Raw genomic sequence first — 16,049 nt, forward strand, 5'->3', positions numbered from 1 at the left:
CAGATCACATACAGGCTTGTGTGGATCTCTAGTTGCAGTTTTTCTGCTGTGCTGTCACATGTAATACCAAAAAAAGAAGAAAAAAAAAGCTCTTTCCAGTTACCAGTAAGGAGCATCTTGCAACACATATCTTGTAAACTGAGGAACAAAACTACTTAATTTCTTATACCATTCTCAACACATCAACCAAGTGTTCACCCCCATGCCCAACAGCCCGTGGCTTCTCCATTAGCAAAGTTAAATTGCTCCGTGTGTATATTTTACAGCAGCGCCTCTCTAGAGGGAATGGACCAATATCACCAATGGATTTTGTAAGGGGCACTGGAAAGCCAGCAGATGGCAACAGATGGTTCCACCTCAATTCAAAGAGGAACTTTTAAATAAGTAGATAAATACAAAGCTTAAGAGGCTGCTTCTTCTCCACCACATGCGATTTCTGTTGCCTTTCATGATGCTGTTCCCAGTAAAGAGTTCCAAGCATCGGTTTTTACAAATAAGACCAGCACAGCACTCCTACAAATGAGCAAACATCCACAGAACCCAGAAGAGTTGCAGAATTTTCCCCTATGTTCTACGTATGCTTTACTGAGATACCACAGGAGTGAAGCACCATCCGAAGAGCACAGCTCCACAGCTCCAGTTAGATGCCCATTGTTCCTGTCCAAAGCTACCTTGAAGTTGATGTTAATTTATTGCCACTATTTCAACTCTAGCATGGTCATTAATTACAATATTTCATGTAGTTTCAATACTCCTTTCTCCTTACCAAATACATTCCCGTCTTTATTCACAGCTTTTCTCATTAATGTACCCAGAACCTCTGCAAGGCAAGCATCACAATAACGAGCTGAAGATCCGTCAGAAACAACTAAAATTTAATAAATTTGTCACCTCTACTAACAAATAAATAATGTACTAATAAACCTTTCAAAAATTATTTCAGCAGCTGGCTATATACAATCTGATGTTATATCAAAGGCCTGAAATGCTGTTGTTTTTAGTAATGTTTACTGCTTCAGAATAACAGACACTTAAATGTCTTCACAGTACACATGAATGTTAATTTTAAATGCCTGAATAACATTTAGTTGAATAAATTAAATGAATTAAAATTTATTTAGAATAATGAATTTAATTTCAAGTTAAATATAACTCCTGTGGAGATTACTTTCTACAGCAGGCTGGTCAATATTCTTATTCATTTATCCAAAGTAATTTCCTGTTGCTTTAAACATAAATATAAAATAAAATTTTAAATATAAAAAGGCAAGTACATTATAATGCATTAGGATATATATATATATTATTTTTTTAAATCAAGGAGTTAAATTCAGAAATTGAAAATTCATCTTCTCACATTTTTAAACAAAAGTAATATAAGTTTGTTTTGCAGTAGCCACGTCACCATGCTGGTTCCATGGCAATAAAGCAGGGTTACATTCAATCACGTAACTAATTTTTTTTCTTTCAATCTTTGTATTGTTCTGTAATATTAACGTGTAAGAAAACGTTAAGTGAAAGAAACAGACATATAATGAATTACTTCATTACCAAAAATAGAGCAGCATGTGTGATTATGCAAATTGATTGGTTGATTATACAAGTTGACCTGGTCCAAAATGTGTTATTACGTAAGAGAAGTGTCAAAAACTGTGCACACTGTAAATACATGTAATGCACCTATCTATATTTTATCTATACACGCCTTCATGAGTTTCCAGTAAGAACAGAATGCCTTCCAAGCTCAGTGTGCATTAAAAAGAGGGAATTGCATAAAAAAAGGCAAATCCATTTACAATCCATTAGACTCGAACGTGCAGGCATTGAGAAATAGACCAATATTCTGCAGAAATGCTTACTGGTTGGAGATTTCGTGTCATTGCAATAACACTAACATCTCCTCACAGATTATATCAGCTGAGCCCCAATTAGCTGGGCAGCTTTTGTGTTTGACATCACAACAGGAGCAGAAGGCAACAAGGGCTCTGCAGCATGCGTGAGGAGGCTGAGTATAAAAATACTGTAGAAAACTAATACAAATAATGCATTCAGCAAGTTTTTGTTTGCACCTCTCCTTATGATGAAAGTGTCCACAAAAAAAGAAAAGCTAAAATTTCCATAATCAATAACAAAATTCAGACAACATAATACTTGAAAAGCCCTCCTGGCTAGTACTCCATAGGCACCTTTCCTCACCAAATGATGTCTGCAATGTGATTGAAAGGTATCCTTGCTTTACTGATTGGTAACAACTCCTTCTGGTTGAACAGAGCCTAGGTTATATAATTGCTTGTGCAGAGAAAAAAAATATCTTCCACTTGTTTTTCTTTTTTGTTTGTTTTTGGTGGTGATGTCTTGGTTTATTTTCTAAAATGTTTGCTCTTCTGTCACTTAATACACAATCACTGGAGATCAAAGGAATAGAATGAAAAACAGAATAGAGAGAATGTGTAGTAAAAAATCCATTATATCGGGTAAAAAAATCTATTTAAAATTAAAAGTAAATAAATATATTCAATTAACTTGAAACAAACAGATGTCCACAGCATGGCAACTTTGAATCCCTACCATCACTTTCATAACCTCTCCTTTAAAAGTTTGTTTGTAAGAACAATTAACAAGTAAATCAAATCCCACCGAGAAATTAAGCCCCAAAATGAATCAAAGGTAAGCAATACAGATTCCTTTTAAAACTGTATCCAACTACTGAAAGAACCTAATTAAAATACTTTAGCGTGTCTAACTGCATTAATTGAATTTATCAAATTGACTTGTTTCCATTAGCAGGAGAGGACTAATATTACTGCCAACTTATTTTTGATACACTAAAAGTAACCCACACTGAGATAATGACAAAAAAAATACTTAGCTGATATTCATTATCAGTGTTCACACAGGACATCTGGCATTTCAAGACTACTATGTGATTACAGTCAACACACAACTGCTATGCAAGGTAATACAGTCTGGATGTGAACCATTGCCAAGGTAATCACTCAACAGACTCCAAACCTTTTGCCATAAAAATGAACGGAAAGAGCCAATTTATTGTCAGCTGTCCTCACTGCACTTTCTTCTGAATTGTACAGAAGTCCAAGATATATAAAGAGCATTTATGGCTAAGCAGTCATATAAAAGTTTAATAATGGGCATTAGGGATTTTTTATTTATAACATAGCTTATAGACCTTCATTTTTGTGCACATTCAATGTAGTCATACTCGTTACGAGTAAAAAAGAACAGTTCACACAGAAAGGCATTGCTTCTTTTTAAAATATGTTATTTTGATACAAAAATATCAGTCTGAAACTTAAAGGAACACGCAACACAGTGAAGTTGTCCTACTCATTTAAGAATAAATTGTAAGACGCAGAACTTTGCTAGCTGACTTCAGCCAGGCCAGTGCTACAAGAGATACCTACTCCCTTGCCCTTATCACTACCAAAGGAGACATCTTCCCCACTTGCAGTAAGCACGCTGTGTTTCTGATAAAGCACTAGGACAAACTCAAATAACTTCCTACAGCCTGCCTAGCAATTTAATTTCAGAGAAAAAAAAAAAAAGAGAAAAAAATCCAACATCATAGAACCACAGGCTTACGGGGTTAGTCAGGCAGAAAAGGACTCAGGATGTCTCTGGGACACCGCCCTGCTCAAAGCAGGGGCAACTGTGAGGTCATGTCAGGTTACTCAAATTTCTATGCTGCTAGGTCTTGAAATCCTCTTAAGATGTTAGCGCTTCAAAACCTGGCTGTCCAGTCTGAACCTTTCCTGTTTTAATCTGTTGTCTTACCTCCTTTCACCACAATGACCCCCAGCTTATTTCTCTCAATTTCCTCCTACACAGGTACCAAGGGGCTGCTACTATTTTTCCCAAAATTTGTATATTCTTCAGGCTGAACAAGCCCAGTTCCCTCAATTTCTCCTCACTGGTAAGTGTTCCAGCTCCATGACCAGCATCACTATGAAGCCTTTTGTCTTAATAGCAGGCCCAATCACTTCTGTGCATTAATATTTATCTATTTTCCAAATTAGGTTAAAATTGCAATTATGATGGACATGAGGTGACTTATGCCTCTGTTTCCTACTAGGGGACAAGGTTAGCAACATTATCCCATACTTTTAGTTAATAAATAAATAAATAAAGTTTTCCTCTCCCTCCTCCCAAGCCCCAAAGAAAAGGACAGTTACATCTTCCTTGACATAACAGAACTCCAAGACTAAGTACTCAAATTATTAGTTATTATTATTATTATTATTAGTTATTATTTTTAACACTTGAGAAGTAACAGCCAAAACATGCCTACACAATGCTTGTGCATCAAAAGTATTTAACCTTCTGTATCAGCACATCACTTCCTTCCCCATTCCACTACTGCTTATACTTTTCTCTCTTTAGGTTTCAACCCTAGCTCTGCACTGTGTTATTAATTTGACTGCCTTGTTGTCTCAGAGCTGATGGGGCCAGTGACAGCCACGCAGACAGAGCTGTGCAACTATGATGATACATATCTCTAACAGGATTGTTAGCTCAGGTTCAACATCCACACTAATCCAATTGCACAGGCTGGATCTACACCACACGTACTACATATGTAAATAATAAAAGGTTATGGGTGAGAAAACAGTGGCATCTAGGGATAGCAAACCCTCTTGCCTTTAGTGTTGCAGAAGACTACATTCAGTGCTGCATAGTTATTGAGACACAAGCACTCAGAACTTTTTTTTTTTTAATAGTTTAAATTCACAGAAGTGAGGACAGTGTTAGAAACCCTAGGTCAAGGAAACAAATGGGTTTGATTCATCTCATGCAGCCAGAAGAGTAGAACTGAGTAGAAAATCAATGCTCTGAACTACCAGCCCATAGTCAAATTCTTTATGCTCTCTTTCCCTTTCTTGCTTCTTAGAAGAGAATCACATGCTTTTTTTTTTTAGACTGCTCTGGCTAGAGTAGTAGCCACCCTTACAGACCATTATGACAGCTTATTCTGTTCCAGAGAAATAACATTTACGGAGCTGAGAAACCGAAGATAACTGATTATCGATAAGAAAAATGAACGTCAAAGATTAAAAAACTGCCTAATTAGGCTGGTTTTGTTTGTCTGTTCTTCGATGTATATTTAGAAATCATTTGGACAAACTACATGTTTCTCTCATACCTTACATTAGCTTACGTAGTTTCGCTGTGGGGAGTACACTTTACATGACATAGCTCTCATGCTACTTCAAGTCCTCCCTATGAGTCCTTTATGCTACTGGGGTACTGGAAGTAACGGTGAAGGAGATTTATAATGCTCGATTTGAAAGCAAAAGTGAACAGATCAAAACGACCGAGATTTAAATATCAAGTAAGGCAAAAAAAAAAGGGAACGCTTATCATTCTTGTTTGTTTCAACCTTCTGACTGTCCATCTTCAGGACTCTGAGTTACACTTAATACTGGCATTTTTCAAAGAATTCCATTTGTAGCGATAAATGCTTTAAAAAGCTTATTTGCACCTGAACTTGTCAGAACTTTTTCAGATATTATGACATTCACTGCAAGCACAACAACAAAGACATCTAGCTACAGCAGGAATCTGTCACTTTTCACCTGCTTGCACGTACTAGGACAGTACTGACTGCAACAGAAAATCCTCTTCAAGCCCAAGGCAGCCCTCAGTGTCACTCATGCTGTAATACCAGAAATATTCCTTAGCCTTTTCATCTCAAAACAGAGGATTCAGAGGCAAATATTTATTTACCTAAATTACGCATGGTCTATTTTGTTGAAAACAAAATAAAGGATACAGATCATTTAAATAAATCACTTTACATTTAAACTGAAAATTCAGGTATATTGTTTAAACATACGTAACAGTAAAACCGCACTGCTAGAATCACTGCATGTTGTTGTCTCCTTAAGATGGACACCGTCAGCACAAAAGGCAGACTACTACAATATCAGTGAGTTTAGTTTTACCAATTCAAGATGTTTCACCCCTAGAAATGTTTCTGAAAAGGTGTTTATCATCAGTAATTTACATAGCCTGTACCATCTTCGCCAGTTTATTGAGATGCAGTACAAATATTTTTATCAATTAATAACTGTTGATAAATTAAAAATATTCTTTGATGATTTCATTTTACTTTCCAATTTTCACAAGAGAACTTTTGTGTAAAATGTAAAATTTCAACAAACTTTGAAATTTTGCAACAAACACTTCAGCAAAAACATTTAGAAAATAACATGAATGTGGAAGGATACCTAGAATTCCAAATAAAAGTCAAGTTCACTGATCACCTTCAATGATCACTGAAGAAAATCTGTATAAAATTCAAAGCAAATTTCTACAAAATGTAAAATACTGTGAGGTCAAAAATATAAGCATATTGCGGTTAACAGTATAATTTCATATAATGAAATGGGAAAGTATGAAATGTGGTTTTCTGAAGTTTTCTTCAAAATTTGCCTGATACAATTATATCTGATTCCAAAAAGAAATTTATGACTCATATGTTGTGGTTTCACATTGATTATTTTGCTTTTGTTTTAATGTCTAGATACAGTTCAAATAAACCAACTGCTTTTCAGAGTTATCCATGAATTTCAAGATGAATCTTACAGGCGGAGCTGAAGTTGTTTGGTTCTTTTCCCTTTTAGCAAACCTTTTTAGCAGAAAGGTCCAATAAGACTGCATCTCTCACTTTCAGGGCTGCAGGAATTACAATTCTCACAATTCGATTCATTTGAATTTGGAAAGAGAACTTTTTAATAAACTTATACATAGTGAACAATTCTATACATTGACAACATTAACAAGTTTTTAAATTTGGGATTTTTTTTTTTAATTAAATGTAGTGGTATTCATATGGAATGCATTAACAGGTTTCATAAGGCTCAAAGAAGGTGTGAGGTGCAGAAACTACATCTGTAGTTCACCTGTAGTGTAACGGCATTACCAAGTGCAGGACCTACAGGCCTAGCAATTCCAGTACATTCCATTTTGGTTCATCTCCAGAGTCCAGAGCAGCCCTCAAGTTTAATGACAGACATTCTTGTAAAGTTGTAAAAAAACTCTGTTTCTGGTACCAAGCCACTGCTTATTGATAAAAGCAAACAAGTAAACAAGAAAGATAGACAGCTTCACAATTTTGAGCAGAGAAATGGGATTTTATATTCAAGCCTCTGGATGTAAGCAGACTCAAAACAACTGGGCTTTGCTGTGATGCTACTCAGCATACACACTTCTAGAAACTGCTAAAATAACAATGATTATTTGGGAGAGTTTGTGGATGCAGTCAGAAGTTAATGAATATTCAGAAATTCTTACGTATTAGTACTGTCTGCTCATTCTTTACTGTGGTTTTAGCACAGCCAAAATATTAGTCAGTGGCTGGAACTCCACCTGCAAACAAGGCCTGTCTTGCAATTGCCTCTGAGACAGAGCACTTGTGTGCTCAGAGCCATGAAGAGATAGACCTGACCTTTTTTAAAAAAGGCTATCTGTAAGTCTATCTGGAATGTAAGTGAAGCTTAAGACTTAATGGGGACAGCTTACTGAGACAAAATTATCCAGCTCATCCTTGGTACAACACACTGGACTCATACAATTGTATCAGCCTAATAAGGGTGATACAGAGAAGTGTTAGGAGCTTCACTTCCAAGCTGAAAAGGTATTAATCATCGCCTCATTGCTCTGAAAGTCACCTCCTATTTCTCTGCTTCACTTCTCTATCAGTTACACAATGAACAGCTGAAGTTCTGTGCTATTTAAGATGTTTATAGTGCTCTTAAGGTGTGACATAAAGGGCTGTTACTGAAAAGAAAAAAAAAAAGGGAATAACGTCTTCTGCCTATTTTTAGTGGATAGGACAAAATCTAATAGGCTAAAATAGCAGCATAGAAAGCTTAGGTTAAGCATCATGATAAGGACTGGAAGAGATTGCCCAGGGATTCTGTTGCATCTGTGTCGGTAGAAATCTTTAAGATTAGGACAGAAAACTATTTGTCAGGAATAATATAGGTATAATAGGTCCTGCCTTGGGTTTTTTTTCAGACCCATTTTTGCACGTTACTGATGAAACAGAGTTGCTGTTAAAGAAATATATAAAGGTGTCCTTTCCAAATACCATTCCAAAGTTGTACAGCATTTTGTGGCAGTTTCTTGCCATCTCAGAAATATACCATTGTCAAATTGATTCAGCTGATCTCAACTTGCTTGTAGCTGAACCGCTCTTAAGTGGAAAACCATTCAAGTCAAAGCCCTGAAGTGGTCTCCAGATGACCCCAAAGGTCCGTTTCATGTTTCATCTTTGTAAGAGATTTCATTGGTTTGGTGTTTATATTTATGATTCCCCAAATTAGATAATAAATCAGCCCATTCTACAACCAACACTCTGTTTCTTAAAAGGAGAACAGAAGGCCTAATCTAGTTTCTACAGAACTTGCTATTTTTTCATGGTTGTGGGGTTTTTTTTTGTGTGATACCTTGCATAAGGCAATATTCAGGATGTTAACACTTAAGCATTTAACAATTCATGATAGTATTTTCAATCTGTCCTTCAAAACTGTGTGTATAGAAAAAAGGAACTTGGATAACAACAAAAAAAGACACAGGTATGCTGATATTATGATAGTTCTATGAACCATGGTTTTATATATACTCTATCACACAATTCACAATGAATTCAAGAGCCTAAAAGACAGTTCACTGTAATATTGTGAAATTCTTCACGCTCCAGTTATGAAACAGGCTGATCATATTTGTCAGCCAGAATTTTCAGAGACCAAATTTAGAGTTTTCTATATTTCCTGTCAATCCTCCCAAGAAACACAGACCTGCTGAGGGGGAAACTGTACAGATTTCTTTATCCTGTCATCATTTTTAACTTCAGATGTAAGGGCGCAGAGAAAAGCAGTGCTGAACTCATTTTCTTTTGTAACCACTCTATTAATAGGGGATCGACATGCACCGTAACATCTGTATAATACTAGAAGGGTTTGACAAGACAGTAAAAGATGTATCTTAGTAGCCCTGGAGAGGAAAAAAAGCACAAGTGTTCAGAACAACGTTAAAGTTTCCAGAAAACAGAAAAACTAAGAGCAGGTATAAGCCACAAATACTGAAAACAAAACAAAACAAAAAACCCAACAGAAAAATGAGTATAGAAAACAAAACCATTGGGAGGAAATAAAAATCACGGGCAAATACCAAACGTCTTAATAGCTTAGTACTGCTAAGCAGCAGGTCAAAGATTCTTCACTGAGAAGCAACACATGAAATGCATATGCTGTATGCACACCATGACAGCTGAAAGGAGGAAGGTACTTTGCTCAAAGGATCTCTAATAATACACAACTAAGACCAGTTCCAGGGTACTGTTGCTGAACTTCAAGATCTTACACTGAGTGGTATGAACAGCCCTTTCTTGGTTCCTTTAAGTCAAGGCTGAATTTCTCATGTAGGGAAAAAAAAACAAAAAAAACCCCCACCAATCTCATTCTCTGCTAGCATCTGCTATTAGCAACTTACATCTTGTTATCACTATAATCCCAGAGACCACAGCGCTAGATTATCCTCAACACTAACTTTGATTTATAAAGCATAATGCAGATTTAATTTGGAGATTAAACCTCTAACACATGGTTCTAGTGCACTGAATTTGAGATTGAAAGAATTGAAGATTGAAATTTCAAAGAAGCTGTGGATATCCCATCCACTGCAGGGGGTTGGAACTGGGTGGGCTTCAAGGTTCCCTCAAATTAAGCCATTCCACTATTCTCTAATTATTATTTTTTTAATTTATACCTTTCTTGTGGAAGTTTAATCCCCTTTGCTTAGTGAAGTACAGCGTGACACTTTCTAGGAAGACTTCTCTCCCAGAACTTGTCAGAAGGAGCAGAGATGAAGCAGCTGAGAGCAGCCTCTCAAGCAACATGACCATGCCTTCAGACCATGGGCTTCCTGTATTTGAGTGTTAGACTCATCCTTTCTTCCAACGTTGAGGTTAACATTAGAAATCTGCAGCCTATTCAAAGATTTTAATTCTTCCTTGTCGTCACTTCACTACTGATCACTGCACTGAAAAAAAGACTAGCAGTCCAATAGCCCTGGATCAATACAGGACATCTTCCCAGTCAAGCACTTTCTAAAATTTCTTTTCTTCTTGTGGCATTTTGGTTGATTTCACAGATACTGAAACTTTTCCATTTACAGCACCAATTAAGAAATAATCTTGCTGTCTCCCTCCGACACCAAGTCCATACAAGATCTATCCTGACCTAGATCTCTAGAAGAAAAAAAAAGTTGTACTAAACATGCTCCTGGCTTTCTCAGCTCTAGAATTTCAGGCTGCCATTCTACCTTATACTAAATACTTCCATGAATATTGTTCAATCTCATGCCCACATAACTTGATTGCAACTTGAAGAACTAAGCCTGAGCTGCTACATTTTCTTTAAAATAACTAAATGGTAACAAAGACTGCAGGCATGTGAAGTTATAAGTGTAGTAGTGTAATATGTAAATACTTGTGGGGTTAATGAAAAGGGAATTAAGGCTTTTGAGAGCTATGCACCAATCTTCTAACTTAGAAGAAAAGTTTGGCCTAATTTAATATACTTGCAAAGCAAATATTGCGCTCTATTACCTATCCCAAATCAGGATTCTGACCAAACTTTGTTTTTACTATTGACATAACAGCTTTGTTGTGCCCAAATTTTGTCCCTTCTGAAAGGGCAGCATCTTCATGTTAAATTTTAAATGCATTAACGAAAGCTGAGAAAATAGAGAATGGAAAGAGTTATTGCTTCTTTCCTACACTGTAAGGCACGCTGAGCGATGCAACAAATGCTAGAACCTCATTTGAACTATTGCAGCAACTATAGCTCCAGAGGAAGAAACTACCTACTTTTAAGCTTAATATATCTTGTTCAGAGAGATCCAAGAAGATATTTAAGCGTAAGCCAGAAACTCTGCCCTGACACATTATTGAATGAGCCCATTTTTATGAAAGACAGTTAATAGAAAACTGTTTCAAAAGGCTAACATTTTTTCAAACAACTACATAATAAAAATATTAATAGGGCAAAAATGAAGGAACAGTTAGACCTCTGATTCTCTAGAACAATTCTGGTACAATTTGAGGCCGTACCTCAAGTACTGTGTTCAGTTTTGGGCCCCTCATTACAAGTAACACATTGAGGCCCTGGAGTGTGTCCAGAAAAGGGCAATGAAGATGGTGAGCACAAGACTTCTTCTCCATTCTACATTAAAATGCTTCTAAATGTAAGGCTAGTGAGTATTATTAATCTTAGCTGTGTACATTTTCAGTTTGCTCCTACTATATATAATCATACAAACTGAATTTTCCACAAAGACCTATAATGTTAAGGATGTTATGGAGCCAAATGAAATTACATGACAGTGAAGTCTAAACTTAAGATAGAAATAAGAATAAATGTTACTTCAAATTAAAGAAGAAAGAGCCTTTTAAAAAAAGAATATGCAGCGGTATTTCAAAACAGATATGGAATCCAGGCCCTTTGAGGGAACAGTGGGTTCAGTCAGAATTATAATGTTATGTACAGACTATAGACCATAAGGCCAAAAGCAAACAAATAAGTGGAAATGAACTGAAATATTAATATATTTCAGGGAATATACACCATGTATTTTCCTTCCTAGACCACATAATGTATCTTGAAATATAAATAAAAATCAATAAATGAAGAAGCTAGATTAAAACTATTAACTAAGGTAACCTCTTAAATCACGCAAGTCTGTCTGCATGCAAGTTCAGTATTTCATAGGATGATATTCTACAGGAAAGGTAAATCACTAACTCAAGATCAATATGTTGATTATCCCAACACAAGAAACAAATTAAGGTATCAAACAATTAGCACACATTTTGAATAAGTATCAGTGGAAATAGCACATCAGTATCATCCCTATAAGGTTTCCAAGGGAATACAAGTGAAAGAGGCAATAAGGTAAGTGTTCATACTAATAGAAGACTTCTAAATGAAAAGGAGACTTTTAACTGTGAAAAGAAGATCTAATTCCTAAACATCTGTAGCTGAAGGTTCCATAAATTCAATCCTTGCAAAAATAAAATTTACTACTGTTTTTCACATTTGAAAGAATGAAGTGCATATACCTGTAAAGACAGCATAAAGACCAATCTACACAAGTATGTTATAGATATAAGCTGCTTATCATATGAAGTTTAACAGTTTATATTTTAAAGTAGAGTAATATCTTAATGAACACATAAACAAATAACTTGGAAACTAGTTTTTTTTTCTTTCTTTTCTTTGCTTAAAAGAGATGTGATGCCATACCCAGAACATCTACGTATGAAATACTCCTGCTCTAACTATAATTAGCATGTCCCACTTAGAGGTAGCTTCCTTATCTTTGAATGCATATTGATTACTTCCCCAGTAGCACGTAAATCAGTGTCACAGAAACTGATATACAGTATTGGGTGCTTAGGTTGCTGTGGCCATACTGGATGCTCTTTGAGGTATCTACCTCTGAATAAATTCACCTGAATGTCCTCCACTGAATTTCCCCCAATGAATATGTATTTGAGGAAGAAACATATTCTGTGAGGCCAAGAACCAGGGAGCACTGTGAGTCAAAAATCAATCTTGATCTTAAAATGGAATTAAGCATATAAAAACATGAGTAAATCTCTGTCTTGCATAAAATTAGTTTATCCCATTACGTGCTTTTGGGGAAAATAGCTAAGAATTCTTACATGATATTATAAAATACTTTTTGGGCCAAGTACCATAACTTACTGCTTCCTGAACCTGACTGTATTTCACAAGAACAATCCGAGGCTTTTCACAGAACATTTCACTAGCTCCTTTGCCTATACAAGATCAATATTCTTAAACAATAAAATATTTTTAAGAAATAGATGTTTTTAGGATCTTCGTAACAGCTGTAAAACCTTAATATATCCCCGTATCTTCACAAGAAATAACCTTAATAAGGCAGGGAATTTAAGAGCAAACTTAGCTTGATATGCAAAAGTACTCTTTTCTGCTAAAGTACACAGTATGACAGAATAAGTGTTGGGTTAATACAGGTTAAAACTTCTGTAGGGCATACATCTATCATACAGTAATCTTAGCAAAAATCTTCAAAACCTCTATTACATTTTCTGTCCAAATCTTGACAGTTATAAAGTACTAACATTGTAATATAAAATTTGAGCTCCTTTTAAATATCTTTCATGGAATTTGCCCACAGCCAGGTTTGGACCAGGGAGTGGCACAGGAAGATAATAAGTTATTATTTACAAACAGAGAATTAACTACATCTGATTATTTTAGGCAATTGTAATGACTAGTTTCTGTAAAAGTATATTCAAATTTCATTATATCATTCCCAGGTTTTCATTAAAAAAAGGTTAACGGTGTAAGTCTGCTGTTTTGTAATCACTTCTGCTTCACAACAAAAAACAGACACAAATCTTATTTCAAGGTCTATGAGCCGATGGTCAAGTCCTGGGTACCCAAACTGTGCTCAAGTTGAAACTAGATGATCATCGTGGTCCTTTTCAACCCAGGCCATTCTGATTCTAGTATTCTATGAAATGCAGTCTCTAAACATTTCCTTCAGATTACATTCTCTGCGTTCAACAAATTAATTTCTTACAAATGCTAATAACTTTATAATGCAGTCCATACTCTCAAATACTGTTGCTAATGCATTTTCCTACCTGCAAAGGGAACAGGTGCATCCTTATCCAAAGCAACAAGAGGAGGATCCAAAATTACAGTGTCATTATTTTCGGTTATGATTCCATGGTATGATGTCTCAATCCAGGGCTTATGCTTGTTCACTAAAGAAGAAAAAAAATGTCTGATCAATTAATTTATAGTTCATATACCACTAGTGTATCTTATCTTCTTTGAAGAGAAAACATTTAAGACATATCCAATATTGCTACTCAAAAGTCACTTACAAGGCCCCAGGTTTCTTTATAAACATTCAAATGACATTATAGCCATCCCTCCAATAAAGACACCAAAATAAAAAGCCAATTTTCGAAATGTTTTTAATGAGTTCCCAACTGTCCAACACAATTATGGTCAGATAGCTTTAAAGGAATTGCTTTTGGTTGCAAAACTCTGATCCAATTAAAAAAATGTCCAAAGAAATACAGCTTTTGTCAAGATTCAGAGGCAAGTAGAAAGGCAGGCAAGAATACCTGTACTCCAGGCAACTACTCATTTTACATTTTTTAGAAAAATACCTAAAAGTACTCTTGTATTCTCTACCTTGTAGAGAACAAACCATGCATCATCAGATTGTCTTACTCCTGAATGTTTTGAATGTGACCCTCTTTTAACAACCATCCCCTATTTATTGACATGACAACATGACTTGGTCTTCCTTTCTGTTTTGTAAGAAGCATAGCTTTGCTATGCTTAAAAACTGCATTTAGATCACACAGTCATCATCTGACTTTTACATTTTTGTAACTCCTATAGAAGAAGTACAAATTCCAATTTGAAGCATGTTCTACCACAGGCATCAGTAAATACTATGCTAAGGATGTGTACCACATTACCACCAAGTCCATATACAACATAATTTTCATACATATTATTTAGCTGTGTGTATCAAACGCTGAGAAAAACACCTGGTGAAGTAACAGGAATCATCCATCTCAAGACAAGACAGAAGGCTGACACTTAAACAAAAGTCAAATTTAACTAGATGGGATTATTTTGAACAATCACAGAATTGCAGGGGTTGGAAGGGACCTCAAGAGATCACTAAATCGAATCCTCCTGCTAAAGCAGATTCTCTACAATGGGTCACACAGGTCAGTATCCAAACAGCTCTTGAATATCTTCACAGGAGACTCCATAACTTCTTTGAGCCACCTGTTCCAGCATTCCATCACCCTTATTGTAAAGGAGTTCTGCATGTTTGTAGGGAACTTTCTATGTTTAAGTTTTAGACCATTGCTCCTTGTCCTATCGCTGCACACTGCCAAGAATAGCCTGGCTTCTGCCTTCCATCTTCCTTTAGATATTTATTAACATTAGTCAAACTGCCCTTCAGTCTTCTTTTCCCCACTCTAAACAGACCTAAGTCACTCAGCCTGTCCGCATATAGGAGATGCTCCAGGCCCCCAATCATCTTTGTGGCCCTCCTCCGGACTCCTTTTAGGAGAATCACAGTATCACAGAATGGTTTGGGCTGGAAGGGACCTTTAAGATCACCTCATTCTCCCCAGTTCTCACCTAGTAGATCTCCCTACCATAAGCAGCAACACCTCCCCCTAGACCAGGTTGCTCACAGCCCCACAACAAACCTGGCTTTGAATGCCTCCAGGGAGGGGGGATTCACAACCTCACTGGGCAACCTGTTCCAGTGTTTCACCGCCCTCACAGTAAAGAATTTCTTCCTAATATCCAGTCTAAATCTTCTCTCTTTCAGTTTAAAACCATTTCCCCTCTTGCCTTGTCACTATGTGCCCTTATAAAAAAAAAAAACAAACCCTGCCTTTTTTGAACTGGTGGGCTGAGAATAAGACACAGTAGTGATATTAAAGAAACCACAACAACCAACAGTTCCTCACACATACACACCACCATCAACTCTTTGTTGCCTTGTCTTCAAAAACCCTCACACAGGAACAGGTTTGATATTTCACTCATAGAGCTTCTTTAAAGTGAAAAAAGTAGTTCTAGACATCAAAGACAACTGAGAAAGTTTGTTCACAGTTGAGAAGCTCAACAATTAAGACTTCTTGTGTTCCCTAGTCATTTGGAAAAAATAAATACATTTATGGCCAACTGATGTTACATCTTTTTCCTTCTTGCTCCTTTGTTTAATCATTAGGAAATTGTGGTCTCAGGAAGAATGATCTGAGGCTCTTTTAAAGCTGAATTATTCAATACTACAATTAGTAAAAGAACTTTGAGTTAACGTATATGTTAGAGTATATATTGTTTCAGAGGAAGTTATACTAGTTTTCTACAGTTCTTTGCCCATTTGCCAATAACTAAGAAATGGAAAGATTAAACTGGGGA

General features: G+C 36.1%; 1 protein-coding gene across 1 annotated transcript in view; it reads right to left on the minus strand.

Moving 5' to 3' along the window:
• The window catches only part of CLSTN2 (calsyntenin 2), a 183,995-nt gene that overhangs the window by 146,993 nt on the left and 20,953 nt on the right, over positions 1–16,049 (minus strand). The window contains exon 2 of the mRNA XM_042878550.1: positions 13,721–13,863. Coding sequence (XP_042734484.1) covers positions 13,721–13,863 — 143 coding nt within the window. The remainder of the gene's footprint in view (positions 1–13,720; positions 13,864–16,049) is intronic.

Source organism: Lagopus leucura, unplaced genomic scaffold (genome assembly GCF_019238085.1).
Source record: "Lagopus leucura isolate 7727_CA_CO unplaced genomic scaffold, USGS_WTPT01 Super-Scaffold_100021, whole genome shotgun sequence".
Lineage (NCBI taxonomy): Eukaryota > Metazoa > Chordata > Aves > Galliformes > Phasianidae > Lagopus > Lagopus leucura.